The following is a 17,240-nucleotide window of genomic DNA, read 5'->3' as shown; positions in this document are numbered from 1 at the left end:
GAGCTCAGCTGAGAGGGAACGTACCCTCAACTACATCACAACATAACACAAAAACTCTACGCAAGACGTCACCTGCCAGCTGAGGTGTTCTCATGTGCAGCAGTCTACTGGCCGCCAACACTGGAATTAGCTTCACCATCTGTTCAACTTCTAATATTCACATCATTTGGTTAAACGTGCACTAGATTTGGAGAGAAACCACACTACGGTTTGCTCAGTTTGTCGCGGCGACCTCGAGCCATACCACCCACCAGGCACAGTGAAGGTGATGTTTCACTGTTCTTTGAATCAACATCATGATAGAAGACATAAAGACACTCGCTTTGGCTCAAAGTGTTGTGTGCATATCAAATGAACTCAACTTGTGGTAAACATGACCTATCCATAAAACACAGTGTGTGTGTGTTGCTGTTGGCTACATTTTTTAGCGTTCACTCCCTCACCATCCAAACTAGCATCGTTCATTCATTGAAATTAGATATGTGCCTTTGTCGGGGGCTAAGACACATACTAGTGAATAATGATGTTTCTCTGTATCTGCTGCTACATCAGTAGCTATGTGCTAATAAGCTAGCTAATGCTATCAGTAACAATAACAGGCGATGTCCAGCAGCTTGTTGTGGACTTTTTCTGCCCTCTAGTGGCAAAGAAAAAACGGTTACATCATAGAGTATAACTGACTAACTAACCTGGACCATAAGATCTCTTTCAAAAAGTACATTTCAGGAGGGCAAGTTTGTGCAGTAATGGCGATTACAAACATGCAGATGTCTCCACAGTGAAATACTTCTGAGTTAGCAGTGTTTGAACATGATGCAAAGGAGGTTGTTCTTCATGAGTCAGCTTTGTCAAAGACATGATTCAGGGACAGACGAGGAAACAACTGCATCCTAGTTCTTTTTTTATTATCTCAACTGAGTAACCCCGGCAGCCTTTTGAAGCAGTTGTAAAGCTGTATCTGTAAATGGTTAATATACAGTGTTCAGGACTGGTCATGGACTCAGATCATATGTGTGTCGTTTTAGCAACAGAAAAAATGAAAATGATGTTTGGTTTGACCCCTGAATGACCAGGTGTTATAACAATAGTCTATTTAAGTTTTCTGTGTGGAATTAGACATTTTTTAACGTCTCAGTTACACCTCCTAATGTCTGGTTTCCAGTTTCATGAATTTCTTTCTTCTTTCTTCACCTGCAGGTGAATAAACGTAATCAGATCCGAAAGAGAGGAGGAGTTGAGTTTTATTCTTTATCAAGTGGGCTAGGTCCTACTCAAACCTGAACAGGAAAATTGCTTCGGCCAGTGCTTTTATTTCACAGCCTTTTGATAAGAGATTAACTTATCAAGCCTCTCAAGGTGACGTTGTACGTGCTCTGTGTGCCGCTAACAATATCAGCAACTGTCATTCATTAATGTGATGACAAGATTTTATAACCATGCTGGCAGGTCAGTGAGGTCACACTGAGCCATTTCATTGCTTTAAGATGACATGGGAGCCATGCCAAATTTTGTTCCAAAAGGAAATCCACAAATGTTTATCATGCGGCTCTAAAGAAAAGGTAAGATAAGAAGATCACAAGTCCAGATACAAACTAATTTCTTCATTGTCTGGTTCTTCTTCTCACCTTCATTTTAATCTCAGTTACACGTTTGTGAAGTTTTGCGACGTATTGAATGGCGTAGATACAATAAACTCCAACCAAGGAAAAACTATGATAACATTTTTTATAAATGAAGTAAAACATATTTCATTAATTCATCAAACCGTCCGTCAGTCCTGCTCCTTCTTAATGATGGTGAAAGCAGCGTTGGAGAAACAAAAGGACAATGTCAGGTCAACTGTCTATCACACAGGTCTCCTGATAACAGAACACGAGATTAAGTGGCGGACGTAACGGCAACGTACAATATTTGATCTGTGGTCAGTACAACTGTACAGTCACATTTATGACACCAGAGTTTTAATGGAAAGGTTAAACTCTTAGTACAGAGCACATACTATATATACATGCCCTCATGATTGGTTATAATGCGCACACAGAAGGCTCAGGGAGGATTTGCAGTAACAGCAGGGATTATGTTTTATTACACATGCCATCACTGGCTGTAATCCACTTTAACAGTCCTGGTTCGCTGACACATTGCAGAACGAACACTTCAAAACCGACAGACAGAGGTTTTCATTTAATGTCACGCTTAAAGTAAGTATTGTTCACTCATAAAACCTTGAACCGTGGGTCAACTATGAGCATGCCAATGAATGGGATTTGAATGCTGACTCAGCACGTGTGCAACCTGAAGAACATTTCAAGCTTTGCCTGCTTGCTGCAGACCACTGGCTTGCATCTGATTTGTTGGCAGAATGAGACACTGAGACTGATTTAGATAAAACATGTAACGTCTTTATAAACACCAGCAGAAAAAAAGGTCCACAGGCTCAACCTGTTTACAGATTTGAAAATACTGTATTCGGCTAAACATTTTAATAAAAGACTTGAGGGGATTCAAGTTCACGAAGGAAACCCATTTGGCAAGTGGGTTGTTTGTTTGGAGAAATTGTTTTCATATAGTGTCCTATGACACACTTTTGTAATCATCCATTTGTTCTTCTGTCAACAGACTACTCCAACAAAACGTATTTTTTTTTAGTTGACAGTGGTCATGGGTTCTTTCTCTGCCACTTAAATCACAGCTCCGGGTATTCACTTTCTAACTAGGGGATCTAAACAAGAACAAATACCTGGAAAAAGGCCGCCTGTTTGCTTTAAACTGGACCTCCACTGGACGATGGTTCAGGGTTTGCTGGTGGAAGAAGGTGCACGATCCCTGATCCTTGTGTGTGGGGGGTGGGGGGTTTACAACATGACCGCGTGTTGGATTCAGAGGAACAATCGAACCGGGATAAGAGAGGGAGCCGTGGGGACAATGCCAAGGCTGTCCCCTGTAGGCCCTATGCCACATAAAGACCTGATTATCCCCCCTCCCTCTCCCCTTGTTGGCTGGTCTTGCAGAGTGGACGGACAGTGGACTCAGTCTTTCCTCTCTTCTGTTGCCCAGTGGGGACTCTCCTCCAGAGGCAATTTAAGGGGAACCGTTGTTCTGGAGAGCCACTGTGGGAAAGTCATTAAAGTGTAAAGCATCTCTCTTTTATCTATTTCTAAGGGACTCCTGGAAGAGACGTCCACCGAGGCGGTGAATGGTAATGAGTGCTGACACGGACCGGACACCCCCGCAGTGCCGTGTGTGCCGCTGCCCGCTGCCATGGCAAACCGCTTCTCTGCCATGAAACTGGCCTGTGGGACGGCAGAGCCAGAGGGGCTTCTCCTCCTCCACAGGTGGCCAAAGTCCACCACATGTTCTTCAAAACTGGTGGCCTTTGGTACGAGGTATTGTGAGGGTGAGTACGCTGTCATTTGCACCAAAGATCAGCCTGTCTTTATTCATTTAAAGGTGACTTGTGTAAGTGAATACCTGATACGCAACACATCAGAGGCCTCCTGGGCTGAAGCCTTTTAATTGAATCAAGGGTCATCCCTCTGTCGTCTCCTCTTACTGGTCATATCATTAATATTCCATGCAATGAGTGGTGAACTCAACCACCTTTCTTCTTTTTCCCCAATGTGATGACTCACATGGCAGACAGAAGTAAAGAAGGCACAAGGTGAAGCTATTTGTATTTTACTGCAAAAGCACATACTGGGAGTTTATGCAACAGCTGCATTGAAACCACTCAGAGATGCTTCCCTTGCCAACGTCATAGTGGGACCATAGTGCAAAGAAAGAGCTGACAGATGAGTCTAACGTGGAATTTCCGAGTGCGACAGTCTCCCTTAAATGTGGAGCACCAAAACCAGTCTGAGGCAGTCCACTGCAGAGAAGCTTATTCATTCATTGTCCTTGTACTTCATTGAAAAATGAGGGCCTCTGCTGGAATCCGCTGGTACCACATGTTGTTTACCACAACGTCAGGGAACCGAGCATTCAGTGGACTCATTTTCTCTTAATAAACATTATCCAATAAAAAACACTGCGCCGGACATGTTGTCGGACCTGGCATTTCACCTGGAATGTACTATTCACAATGCTCTCAAAATCACGTGGAACTCCCCTCAGTAATGTTTTCAATGTGTCTCCAATAGCTGTTGGACTCACAAATTTATCCAGCACCTCTCACCTTAAAATATTCCCATGACACCAACCTATTTTCAGTCTATCGATCTATGCTTGGTCAAACAGTCGGCCACATGCAAATAGATACTATCTTTTGGAGAACAAGGTCAAAGAAATCCAGTATTCGTGACCTGCTTCAACTGCTTCAACAGTTGAAGCAGGTCACGAATACTGGATTTCTTTGACCTTGTTGAAGCAGTTGAAGCAGCACTGAAGCAGCTGAAAGGCTGATCGGCTTGGATAATGGCCGGGAATGTGGAAGAGTAATTGATTGGACCTTCCCTGCATGAATGCCCATCACGCCGTGTCCTGGAGGTGAACTGTTACATGCAACGTTTCCCTGTGCTTTGACACTTTCCCCAAACTGCACTGGGCTCCTCTCTCCGTGCACTACTGTGTGCGTTTACACATATAGACCTGTGAAAAGCGAGGTTACGCAACAGCCCTGCCATTTACTGAGGGTGAATGGAGGAGTTAAGAATGGCAAGGAAGCCATTGTCAATGGCCATTGGTATGCAGAGCATTAGTATTAGACCTCTCGTTGGTTTCAATCAAAAACTGCCCTATCTGCGATCAGCTTTCTTCTCCATGTCGGCCTCCAACTCCCCCCCCCACCCCCTCCCAGGAGAGAGACCATCACAAACAACGAGATTCAATTAAGCATTTCCTCCTAATCTTTATTCGGTATATGCTTTTATTTGGACACAAACTGTTTTTATATAACAATACAACACCAACAATGCATGCGCACAGAACCACATGGATTCACCCTAGTTCAGCAAATCCCCCAATCTCCTCCCTCCCAGTCCGTCTTTGGAAGCGGAGTGAACTGGGTTATGGTTATATAACCAGTGCCTGCTCCCATAGATCCTCTGCAGCCCGTCTTCCCCTAATCTTTTCAGCTTGATTACACCCTCCATCCCCCTCCTCCGCCGACTCATTCAACTGAGATTGTTGCACATTCACATTAAGAGCACACGAACAGTGTGTCAGGATCCGGTTTAGAGCGGATAGGGTCTCGTCATGAAGACATCTGAAGTTTCCCATGTGAGTTTGCCTCTGTCATCTCCAGAACTTTCCAGTTGTTTACACCGTGTCTTGTTTACATCGTATCACAGACGCATCTGTCACTCATCCCTAAAGATGACTTGATAACCAGACGTCTCAATTTGCAGTATATTGGTCAACAAAGATTAAGTGTACATTAAAATTTGACCTATCAGCAGCTGGTCGGACTAAAACCACAGACGAGCTGCTGGTACGTCAAATATGATCAATTGATCAATATGGATGCAACATGCAGTGGTGTCATCAGTGACAAATATTAAATATTTTACTCTTTGAATTTCTGACAGAAATCCAACACAGTGCTCTGCTTGTAGCAGAAATGTTTAGCAGTCAAAAGGTGCATTTGATTGCTGCTGTTATAAAAGAGAAATCCAGGTCTGCTGAAAATGTTCAATTTTACCCATAATTTGGCATGAAACAGTCAGCAACAGCAAACAAGCTATCAAAAAATAAGAAGCAATAACTGCATTTCAGAAACTGTAAAACCACTATTTGGCCAATACAAAAAGGGGTGAATAGGCCAAAGGAAAGTGGTCTTTTGACAGTTCACAGAGAATGGGTACAACTATTTGTGGAAATCCAAGCTTTTTACAATTAAAGTGCTGCTAAAAAAAGACTAAGGACACAAAGGAAGGTTCAAAGGGCAAATGGTGACTTCCATTTATTCCCCTTTTTTGGGGCGAGTGAACTCAACTGCAGCGGAACACCATGTCTACCCGTCTACTGACCTTTGCTCTACAAGCATAAACAATGAATCTTCTCCTCTAGCTGCAGCCTACCGATAAACCTGCGCACCACCAGAAGGCCTTCAATTGTCCAACCTCCAGCTGGCTAAATGTTTAATATGTTTCATGAGGCTTCAGTGTAGTCCAACAGGCAGGAAACATGTTTCACAGTAGTAATGCAACATTAAAAGTGGAAGGCGAGAATGTGTGTTGGAACGGTACTTGGATATGTCACAGTTGTATGAAAGCCTCTGTGCCAGTGACAGTTTTGCTTCCAGGGTGTTTGAAATGCATCATTAAGCAGCAGAACCGATAAACGGGTCGCGCACAATGTTGTCAAAAGTTCAATTCGTTGAGAAAGTGTGTCCAAACCTTTTGACTGGTATCCTGTAGCTAATAAAACTAAAGCAAACTGGATTTTTACATTGACAAAACATCGCCTCATGAATCAACACTTCATGAATCAACGCGATCTTTTGTACTGTCAATCAAATCCGGTGGATGTAAAATCCATACTGCACACCACTCGCACTGTTAAACTTGCATCCCAAACTCAACACGGAGATTGAAAATCTGTGCTGTCGTTTTTTTGCCTCGCTGATATCAAGAAAGAAGACCCCCGTTTTTTCCACCCGTGGGCCGCTTCAGAAAGTAGGCCAAAGAAAGTAGGATCTGTGGCGCCATCATGTTCAATGAGCACTAAGGGAAGCTTCAACAGCATGGTGCACACTGTCACTCACACTAGCTTTACGTTGGTGTCTTTATTGCTGTCTGCCGAGATCACAAGGCGTCAGCAATCAATATGCAATGATTGCGCAAAACAATATTCATTATGTTGTCGACACTTTGATATAATTGGCTGCTGTACATTTGTCCTTGTGACAGGTTTTGTTATGATCTACTGACATCTACTGCATTGGTGATAAAAGAACAGCCGTGGCTGGTTTCTTATATAACTTTGGTGAGACTCATGGACGTGGACCTGGCGCCCTCCAGTGATCAAAAATGTAAGCACACTTACACACTTGTAGAAGATGCCAGATGGAGCTCATGTTGAGTTCTTTCTCGAGGGCATCTTGATGTGATGTGTTAAAAGACAAGATTTTCTTCTGCGCTTCTTCTTCAGAAGAAGTTTTCAACGCCCAAATTTGACAAACCGTTTAATACGTTGCTGTCTATGTGTCTATTGAGTTGAAGTTCTGAATAATCATTAGTTGCATCTCTGGATGTGCCACTGAATGGAGCCTTGTTTCAGGTGAACAGGAGGTGGGCTCGGCATGGAGGGATGAACTGAAGCATAAAGTCACCAGCTGTTTTCGCCTTTTCCTTCTGACACATCTGGGTGTTCATTTATACTTCTGGTCTGGTTGTTTTCCACAAACTGCTATTAAAAAACCTTTAAACGTCCCCTAAAGAATGTCTGATATCCTCAAAGACCACGCAGAAACCGTTTTCTTTTTTTTTGGAACATGAAAAAAAAATACAGTTGGTCATTTTTATTCATTTTTACTTTTATGACACAAAAGTAGGAACACAGCATTGTGCCACGCATACATAACGAGCAGCCCTGTGTTTGAATGAAAGAGCCTCTTTTTATTTACATCTTTAGAAGGATTCATATTTGGATCGTTACTTTAGAAAATAAAGAAATGATGATCTTGACAAAAATATTCTATCCATACATTTTCCAAAATTGTTCTCAAAGTGCTACACAAATGACACAGATAACACCAATAGTTCACAACGGGGCGTTGTGCATTTCCACGAGGCAGTTCTCTGCACATGCAAAACTGAGCTCGACGTGTCAAAGAAATTGGTGCTTTTGAGACGTTTCACACCGCCGAAGGGAATGCTCCGTCCCCGGCACTGTGTCTGTATGAAGGTGTTCACATACTCTGCTGCTCTGGATACATTTCATTTTGGAATATTTAAGCCGTTTGCATGCACTTATTGTGCCCGCAAAACGAAGCAAAACGCTCTGAGGCTTCCCTACTAATATGGAATAAAAACACAGAGCTTTCTGAAGAGAAACGCTATTGTGCACTTTTGTTGTAGCCCTCATTAGATTAATCCTGATAGTTCAGTAAGGCAACTTTCCTTTCAAAGGAAATCAGGGAATGTCTCTTTTGACCGGTCGAGTTCACAGCTGACAAGACGACATCACAGTGGTGGGGAATACGTTCTTTTTATGCAATCTGAATATCCACGCTCTGTCAGACTCCTTTGCTTGCCTCTGTTGTGCGTACAGAGTTCGATGGCGGTTAACTTCTAGGTTTGTCATATCAGACATTCAGAATAAGAATTCAGTGAAGTGAACTTCACATGTTCACATTTGTAAAACGTTCCTACGTGGAGTCGTTAGAAATTCACAACGACAAAATCCTCATTATGGCACAAATTGCTTGACTCACAGAGAGGCCTTTCCCTTTCCACTTGGACCCTGACCATCACTGCATTGCATTGTTAATGAATTACTGTAAAAACGGCTGGTTGTGATCACCTTCAATAAAAACGGATTGGCGAAATCGGTAAATGAAAGTGATGACGGGTTGATGTTGGCGCCATGACAAAGGTTTTTTTTATGTTGCCAATCCAACTGTTAAATGTAATTATACTCCAACACGCTTAATAATTGAGAAATATCGGCTGTGGACAAGAAGTGTGTATTCTTCCTTGTGGAAAGAACTATAACTGCAGAGAATTTAATCTCCGGTGAGAGAATAGTGCTTCGGGACCCCTCTGACTTCTAATATCGTAGGCCCCCCAAAAACAGTTAAGCCCCGAGAACGGCACACAAAAAGTCAAATGTCAGCACGGACGTAGCGGCACAGTTGACCTTTCACATCTCAAACGTTTTCAGAACAAACCAACAACCGCATTTTTCATTCAAGCCCATTCATGAAGATAAATGCTGTTTGCAAATCGTTTCGTAATGTTAACAAAAACAAACACAACGTATGGGGGGTGAGTGGACAGCAAAACTAGAACATTCAAAATGTATGATCCACAAACACTTGTATTAATGTTTCATTAACTCTGCATGCTAAATTACCCGTTGGCTGCACAGCAAGAACACCAGAAGCATTCTGAACACAACCAGAAATGTGGCACTAGACTAAAGGACACAGTCAACATCCAGCAAGCCATCGGCCCAGAAGGATATTTACACTGGCAGCTCCGGCCTTCGCAGAGTCTCTGCTTTGCTAGGCGACCGCTCCTTCACGTGGCAGGTTGAGCCTCACCTCCCCTCCTGCTCCTGTGGAGGCCGAGTAGACTGCGGTGGCGGAAACCGAAAGGGGGCCATTGGTCTCCATGGTGAAGAGCTTGCAGTGTCCGGGTAGGGCGGCGTCAGGCGCCTCCTTCTCCGGGCTGGACGCCCTCGACGAACCGGCGGATGACGTGGGGCTGAGCTGCACCGCCGTGGTGTCCTGCAGCGTGTGCTCGCTGGTCTCGATTTCAAACGCCGCCCCGCCGGCCAGCCCGCCGTGTCCCATCAGCCCCGCGCCCCTGCCGCCCAACTTGGACCTCCGGGAGCTGTTGGGAGGGGGCAGGCGGCTGCACACGCAGCAGGCCCCGAAGAAGGAGAAGGCCACCAGCAGAAGGATCGGGCCGATGATGATCGGGGGATTGGCGGAAGGCACCAGAGTGCTGAAGGCGAACGCTCCCACCAGGGTGATGTTGAGTCCAGCCAGCATGATGCACAGGCCGCACGCACAGCAGAGCGCCGGAGAAGGCAGGCCGTGAGGGCGGGACTTCCTCCTCGTCTTCTTCTGGGGCTCCTTTTTAGGTACAGGGGTGCCAGTGTTTCTATCAGTGATGACCATGTTTCCACCTGCGGGCTCTCCCTCTCTCTCTTCCACGGTGTAATCAAATCTCCCCGTGTTTCAGTCCAGACTTTTCCCCATGGCAAGGTTTGAATGCATTCACAGGCCGGGAAACATCTTTGTCTGTAAATGGAGCAAAAAGACAGATGTTAGAGGATCTTTTTGTCGTCACACACAGCGGAAGAAACTCGTTGTTGGATACTCCCCGGAGACTCTCAGTAATGAGTTCAGCTACAGCCAATAAATTACACATATCATAGGGAAAATCTGATCAGCTGAATGCTAAACACAATGTGCCACGATGCCGGTGAGGATTAACATTGGCTCTTACGTTTTGTATCATACAGCAGAAGCCTGTCACATATGTTAGGGGAATCCATTTAAATCAACTGGACCATGTTTTCACGATGATCTTGCTTGTTTTGCTGAATTGCCATGTGCACACAGCACGTTGTGTAAATTATTTTAAAAAAGCATTGAAATAGAGGCCATCGGTGGGGAGTTGAAGCATCTACCCTGTTGCATTATCACACAGTATCAGCGAGATGCCTGCACCCTGTGACTCTTGCACCACCATCAAAAGATTAACACGTGCTGCTTGATAATTAAACACGTTTGTTGATAATTGTTACTCTGTGGTAAAATGTGTGTAATGGCACTGGAGCTGCTTCCTTTAGAGCTATAAGGCCATGGTGTGAGCAGCATGTCGGTATTTAGTTCCAATCCAATCAGCCCTTTTATTAACCTGCATCCATGCAAAGAAAAGGGGGTGTGGGGAAAGGAAATCGTTTTTCTAAATGCTTATATGTAACACTATGATCACGAATGCATTACAAACAGTACATTTAATTTTGAGCGGCTTTTAGGACACAATTAAATGTAAGCTCACAGCACTGTTTTTTTTTTTTTTTTTTTTTTTTACATTTCTGTGCAATTAACCCGTCGAAAAAACATCTTACCCTGTGTCTCGATGCAGATGTTTCCATTGTTAAAAAACAGTACATTCCCATGTCTAATTACCGGGGGTAATTACCGAGCGCTTGGAAGGACGCAAAAAAAAACCGAACGAGGGTATTTCATCCCGCTGAGGGCACAACTCATGCCAACCTTTCAAATCGGTGTCCACGGAAACGCAGAGGCGGCGCGGTGCGAGCCGCCCGGGGGTCTGCCGCGAGGAGGAGACGCCACAGATCCGCTACGTGAGGAAGATGGCATTTCCTCTGGAAACAGCACCGCGCGCTGCTCCTGATGTGGACCGAGACGCACGCAGCACCAGGGAGGTCATCCTGCGATGACGGAGGGGGGCGTGGCGGTGATGGGTGTAAGCGCGTCATATCATTATTGCAAATATATATATATATATATATATATATATATATATATATATATTTAATTCACTGTCTCTCTTCTGGATCTTTGGATGCGGCTTCCCTGTCTTCTCATCCATCGTTTTGTGCTCGACCTGGTGTGTGTGTGTGTGTGTGTGTGTGTGTCTGCCTCAAATCAAATTCATTTAGTTTACAGTTGGGGTCTTTGTTGTGTTTTAAATGATAGGACTTGTTATAGGTGAGTCATGCGTTTTAGTTAAAGTTTAGGAAATCCAACGTTATTTAAAAAATCAATTAAGGATTAATTTAAGGTATAGCATGGGGAAAAATCTCGCCGCTTTTCGGTCAATTAAATGAATAAGTCATTAATAAATAATTAGGCCAACATTCTTTTGCAGTTACAAATGGTGGTAGATCAAATCGGAAAATGTTGCACCTTCTTACAGTTTCAGTAAGCTGTGATTAATAAATGCAGATAAATCATTAATAAAAGGTTCAGAATTCCAATTGTCTTTGTAATTGTTTTTAAAGAGCTTAATCTGATATGGCAAATATGATGCTGGAGGAGGATTAACACAACCCATGTTACTAAAGTATTGCCTCTGGGAGCATTATGGTTTGCATCCTGAGCGCTGAAATTAAATTCCCATGTATTGCATTCTCAGACATGAATATCTCAAATACTCAATACTAATACTAAATGAAAAGAACACATGTGGCGAGACATCCTTGTTGGTAATTCAGAGAATGGGATGTTATGATTTGGGTGAACTGACCTATTAAATATTCTCAGTTCTAGTTTGAAGGTTGTTTGCACCTTCCGTTTTTTTCATTTTTTATTCTGGCAAGTTTTGATTGCCAATCACTCCATCCCATCCCAATTAGACGTTTGTTACGAGACCCTCGGCTGCTGCACCTCACACAGACACAGTCGCTGAGCCACTGTAGACTCCTTTGCCTACGGTTGCTGACATAATTCATCCTCGCCGGCACGCCACAGGTGTGTTTTCAGAGCGCAGCATCCTTCCCCAGGCAGCGGCCATTCGGCCTGTGCGGGCCTGAATATCAATGTGTTACGTTTCACTGCCAGCTAGGGCGCAGTGGAGTGTGCGCATGCGACGGGATGTAGCTGCCTGTGTGTCGGTCTGTCTGCACACATGTGTCCCAATTCGGTTTGCTCATGACAATTACTAAGGGAAGCAAATATTGTACCAAGTCCCATCATCATAATACAGCCATTACCGATTTGTAATTTGCAGCTGAGAACATTGCTCGATGGTACAAGCGGGATTACCGGACGTAATGTGTTTCACTCGTCGGCAGAACATTTGGAAATAGTCTTTTAGCAATCACAGTTCAAACTGTTGTTGTGTTTATTAGGTTTTCAAGTTCAGCCACCATTCTACAAATAATCATTACGTGTAGTCCCGCCTTTGATTAGCCTTCTGCTAGAGTTTCCGTCTGGATAAGACGTCGGGCAGGTCTGCAGACGTCCTGCAACACACACCAGAGCACGTAGGTTAGACGATAGAAAAGGATTCTTCCATCGTTGTATCTGAAACTGAAGTAACCAGTAAAAAAAACTAGACTTGTTGTTATCTAAACTCATTTCATGTGACCCTTCATTTTTATTTATTAATCATTTGGTCCATGATTTAGCGAAACAACATAACCGTGTCAAAGTAAACTTTGCTTTTGGATACATTATCCTCCAAAAATAAGGTCTTACTGTAAGTTACAGTGATTGTTCCACCTCATGAAGGGCAGTTCAGCGCTCACTTTATGGACTACAATAACAGTCACTAAAAGTCTCAAAGTCTCAGTGAATTGATTATGCAGAATTTAGACACGTATTTGTGATGCATCCAAAACTATCCCACAGTATTGGTGGACAGATGGAAAGCAGTGCGTCAAACTGTTCTTACATTGAAACAATCATGGGTAAATCAATGATATATGTGTTTATATCCCGGTGAGGTGATCTGAGGATGAGGAACCACTCGGTTAAGGTGACAGTTATGTCCTTTAGTGTTGAGTGAAGTGTAGCATCGGCATCCACGTACCCCTCATCTGGGTTGATCTCAGCCATGGCTCCGCCCTCCACAAAGGTTCCCATTCGACTCTTAGAACGCTCCACATTCAGCTGACTCTGCGTCCCTGCCGATAGCACCAGAGTCCATCTTATTCATGACACTTGTCACACGGAGCATAGACCCAACTCTTTCATTTACTGAGGCCCCAGGAGCTCGCTCCGGGAGAGCAGATCAACAAGCTGTGACTATTAGATGAACATTTTCATATTTCTGTCTGTGGATGTGTCAGAGCTGTTATGAAGGCTGGCAGGTGAGAGGAAGTGTAAAACACAAACACACACACACACACACACACACACACACGCACACACATATACTGTATATATTGGGCTCTAGAAATTTAGAAATATTCATGGAGAGATTCTCTACATGGTTCTCAGACCTCTAGAATCTCTTACATCTTACGAATGACCTCTATAACACAGGAGGACTAAATATCATCCACTGTTTGCTTTGAATAATCAAACTGTGTGTGTATTCTACTTATTTCCATTGGAGAACAAGCCGGAGGTCTTCTTCCCAACCTGTATGTTCTCTCAGCAGTGAATTCTTTACCATCTTTCCCCAAACTAATAATGTTTTGCATCTTGGTCAATAATAATTAGTTATGAAAGGAGAAAACATGTTGCTCTCCCTCTCTCTCTCTCTCTCTTTTTACTTTCCACTGCGCCCCATGAGAAGGATGATTGATGCTCTGCAATTACCGCGTACACCCAACACCTCCGGCACTGGTGTTAACCATGAGCTCTACAGTGTGCAGGCAGGCCTCGATGTATGCAGGACGCAAACAGCACGTATCAAACTGAACTATATATGGTTTGGAGGCTACATGTATACGGTTGGCTGCCTTTCTGTTGAAGCACTGAGCAAAAAGGCCGGCTCCACACTCCCTCACCTTCTCTTCTCAGCGTCTCGACAGGCTGGTCAGGAGCAGGATTGGCTGGCGTTGGATGCACTCTGAAGTTTCCTGGTTTGTTAAGACAGAGACGAAATCATAGGTTACTTTAAACAGGTTAAAAAAAAAAGGGTTTAGATGAAACGTTAAAATCAAACAACGTACCAAAACATGGAAGAATTTGGTTGATGTTGAGCCAGGCTTTTATGAAGGGGTAGATGGATATGAGCAGGCCTGGAACGCAGACAGCACAACTAAATGAATTAGATATAAAGGCTGCTTGTATTTTAGTGTCCTGAACACTATCGGTAGGTGGAATAGGAAGTGAGAACAGTTTTCTTTGCCATGTTATTGTAAATAGTTGTTCCAATCTTGGATTCATTAAAATGATGATCAATCACATTCATTTTAGGACAAAATATTGTGTACCACTGGCAAAAAAAAAATCTCAGTACAAAAAGATACATGACTAATACCACGTGAGTCACGCCAGAGGGTAAAACATCTCTTATCACCATAACAATGAGAGTCCTTGATGAAATAGCCTTCAGATTATTCTTAGTGTACCAGCGAGGGATGTTTCTTCCTGTACATATCTGAACCAGTGTGCTCTCCGCTCCGACTCCACACTCATTGATCTCCCTTATAAGCCACAGGAGTGGACGTTAAACCCTGGTGGGCCCCGGGGACATCTGTAGCAAGCATTCATGTGCTTAGAATGTCATGAAACTGCAGAAGGAGTGAAAAGATTCTGTCGAGAACACTGTTCACACTCATTAGTCAGCCTCTGTCGGAGGAGGCATCAAGGGGCATCGGGCCCAAAACACATAATTAGATGCTCCGTAGCTGCACAAGTGCTGCCAGAGTGAACGTCTCCGCCGAGCAGCTGTGCCCAGTTTGGATTTGCTAAACTCTTGTGCCCATTAAAGCACAGATGAATTATTGAAGGCTGATCAGATCGACCGTGAGAATATATTTACCATTAACTATGCATGCAGATGTTGTCGTACTCGGATCAAAAGTCCCGTCCTTTGCTCTTTCCCTTTCTCACTCCTGTATTGTGACAGTGAAACTCCTGCGGCTCTCAATAGGTTCCAATTACATTGTTGTATCAAGTGAACACATGGTGTCTTTTTCAACAGGGTTAGAGCCAAAATGTCACAGGCCAAAAAACTTTCACTATCTTAGAAATTCAATTAAAACAATAACGTTAAACATTTGAATGATTGGATATGAAAGTTAACTTTGCAAACCAGAAAATACTCTACTAAGAGAAAAAAGAAAATATGTTTCACTTCCTCATTGATGGGATCTCTCAGATTACACTGTGTATGAGAGGATGCTTTACTTTCCATTTGACACAACTTAAACCTGCATGTTCATTAATGGTGACAAAATAGTATTACAACAAGTAAGGACATGTTTTTTTTAAAGAGTATGCAGGGGGAATGATGTTTTACTTTGATATACATCATTGATGAAAAGCAGGTTTTCCCACATAGACAGGTAAAATCCACCTGCCGCTGGTGGGTAACGTTTGGATGTGAGTAATGGTATCAGAGTAACGATTATTTTGTCCCATGTGGGACTCTGAGACTGAACGCAACATTTTCCATAGAGGCCTCTTTAAAGGTTCAAATTATGTTCATGTAAACGCTGCTCTGTTATTAAAAGTCAAGAAAAGTAAGTACCATGGTAATAAAATAAGGTTATGGTTTTTTTTAAGCAAATCTTCCATCAACATTTTGGGACACGGCAGAAAATGGTTCTCGTGTGTGTTTAGAGGCTCAAAGCAAAAGAAGCGCTAAAGACAACAAATCACTTACCAATGACAAAAAACCTGGACCAAAATGTTCCCTCACACTCACCGAGGCCTCCTGCTCCCAGGAAGATCCCCCCTACAGCGTCAGCGTCACACTCCCTGGACACCCCAATGAGGATGCAGCCCGCCACAATGCTGAGCAAGGCGGATCCCACCCGGAGCCCGTGGTACTCTCCAATGCTGACGGGGTTCATTCAGCAGGTGGAGGCCCCCCACCTGCTCCTCACACAGTGAGCAGTCCTGATGCTCCGCTTCAGGCCTTCACTGCAACTTGCAGCAGCCTACCCCCCCCACCCCTCCTCTCTGTGACAAACACCTTCTCAGGCAGAGCCTCCATCTGTATTCGCCGAAGCTCAAGACATCTCATGCATCTTTAAAGGCAGAGCTCTGGTTTCCGTTGCGGCCGAAAAATGAGAAAGCTCGGGCCACTTACTCTTATGACAGCGATACGTGTACCTCAAATCTGACCACAGCCCTCTTCCAACCAGCACTCGGATCCAGTGTCACACACGCAATGAAGTTCTTGAGCGTAAATTTGGTAAACGTGAACGTGAAAGGGGCAAACATCATCAAGGACTTAATGCGAGTACGAGGGCAGGGTGGGACAAAGAGGGGAGGGGAGATGGAGGGAGAAAGAAGGGGGGCGACATTTAGAGAGACAGAGTATGCGCTACTTGTGTGATTTGTCTGTGAGCTTGAAGGGAATGCGTAATGAAAGGTCCAGAGAGTCCTCTACAGTGGGAGCCCGAGGCCATCCACAAAGGCCTGCAGTTGCCATAGGAATATCCATGGCAACAGAGGGAAAAGGAGGGTAAGCAGGATTAACACTGGTGAACAGGATAATAATCAAACTTATTCGGGGGGAAAAAGAAACACATTACCTGGCCAGTCTGTACATGTATATCTTTTCATTTTTTTAATCTATTATCAATTAAAGTGGTGAAATTGTGTGTGTGTGTGGCTGTGCATGTGTGCATATGCCGCCCATGACTTTGTGACACTAGGCAACACATTGTCAAAGGATATATCTTTATGTGTCGACGCGTTTTGTTTTTCCAGGTAAAGCTATACAGCATTTCAAAGGAAAATAGCAAAATGTTTGAAGAGTGAATCAATTTTTTCCAGTCAATATTTCCATAAATAAATGATAAAATCATTTGTGAACCCCAGAAAAAGACATGGTGTTGCAGAAATGTAAAAGATGTAACACATTTTCATCTTAAAGCATAATTGGAGTTCAGAGAATTTCTGTGAAACTAAAAAGAAATCAGTGATGTTCTCGCGAAGGGAACACAATTAGATGAGCATTAAATGA

General features: G+C 43.6%; 2 protein-coding genes across 4 annotated transcripts; both read right to left on the bottom strand.

Moving 5' to 3' along the window:
• Positions 1-9,150: 9,150 nt before the first annotated feature.
• tmem275a (transmembrane protein 275a) lies at positions 9,151-11,099 on the bottom strand. Of its 2 annotated transcripts, none has more exons than XM_062557904.1 (2): positions 10,747-11,099; positions 9,151-9,910 (listed from the first exon to the last, which is right to left on the bottom strand). In XM_062557904.1, the coding sequence occupies exon 2, from the start codon at positions 9,785-9,787 to the stop codon at positions 9,167-9,169; it is 621 nt and encodes a 206-aa protein (XP_062413888.1). In that variant the 5' UTR covers positions 9,788-9,910; positions 10,747-11,099; the 3' UTR covers positions 9,151-9,166. The 2 variants fall into 2 exon arrangements, with proteins under 2 accessions (XP_062413888.1, XP_062413889.1); XM_062557905.1 differs by having other exon boundaries at positions 10,895-11,099.
• A 1,293-nt stretch (positions 11,100-12,392) lies between these two features.
• Positions 12,393-16,200, bottom strand: kncn (kinocilin). 2 transcript variants are annotated; one of them, XM_037458995.2, is made up of 5 exons: positions 15,972-16,200; positions 14,269-14,337; positions 14,104-14,175; positions 13,179-13,272; positions 12,393-12,609 (listed from the first exon to the last, which is right to left on the bottom strand). In XM_037458995.2, the coding sequence occupies exons 1-5, from the start codon at positions 16,117-16,119 to the stop codon at positions 12,564-12,566; spliced, it is 429 nt and encodes a 142-aa protein (XP_037314892.2). In that variant the 5' UTR covers positions 16,120-16,200; the 3' UTR covers positions 12,393-12,563. The 2 variants fall into 2 exon arrangements, with proteins under 2 accessions (XP_037314892.2, XP_037314895.2); XM_037458998.2 differs by lacking the exon at positions 14,269-14,337.
• Positions 16,201-17,240: the final 1,040 nt, after the last annotated feature.

The sequence above is a fragment of the Pungitius pungitius genome, chromosome 15, assembly GCF_949316345.1.
Source record: "Pungitius pungitius chromosome 15, fPunPun2.1, whole genome shotgun sequence".
NCBI lineage: Eukaryota > Metazoa > Chordata > Actinopteri > Perciformes > Gasterosteidae > Pungitius > Pungitius pungitius.
Note: the sequence above shows the minus strand (reverse complement) of the source record. Positions and strands in the feature narration are given on the sequence as shown.

What these genes read in the sequence shown, in the direction of transcription:
- tmem275a (XM_062557904.1), bottom strand. Translation starts at nt 9,787, where the DNA reads ATGGTCATCACTGATAGAAACACTGGCACCCCTGTACCTAAAAAGGAG.
- kncn (XM_037458995.2), bottom strand. Translation starts at nt 16,119, where the DNA reads ATGAACCCCGTCAGCATTGGAGAGTACCACGGGCTCCGGGTGGGATCC. An exon ending in CCTGGGAGCAGGAGGCCTCG is followed by an intron (nt 14,338 to 15,971) that starts GTGAGTGTGAGG and finishes TCTGCGTTCCAG; the next exon opens with GCCTGCTCATATCCATCTAC. An exon ending in GAGATCAACCCAGATGAGGG is followed by an intron (nt 12,610 to 13,178) that starts GTACGTGGATGC and finishes TGTGTGTTGCAG; the next exon opens with GACGTCTGCAGACCTGCCCG.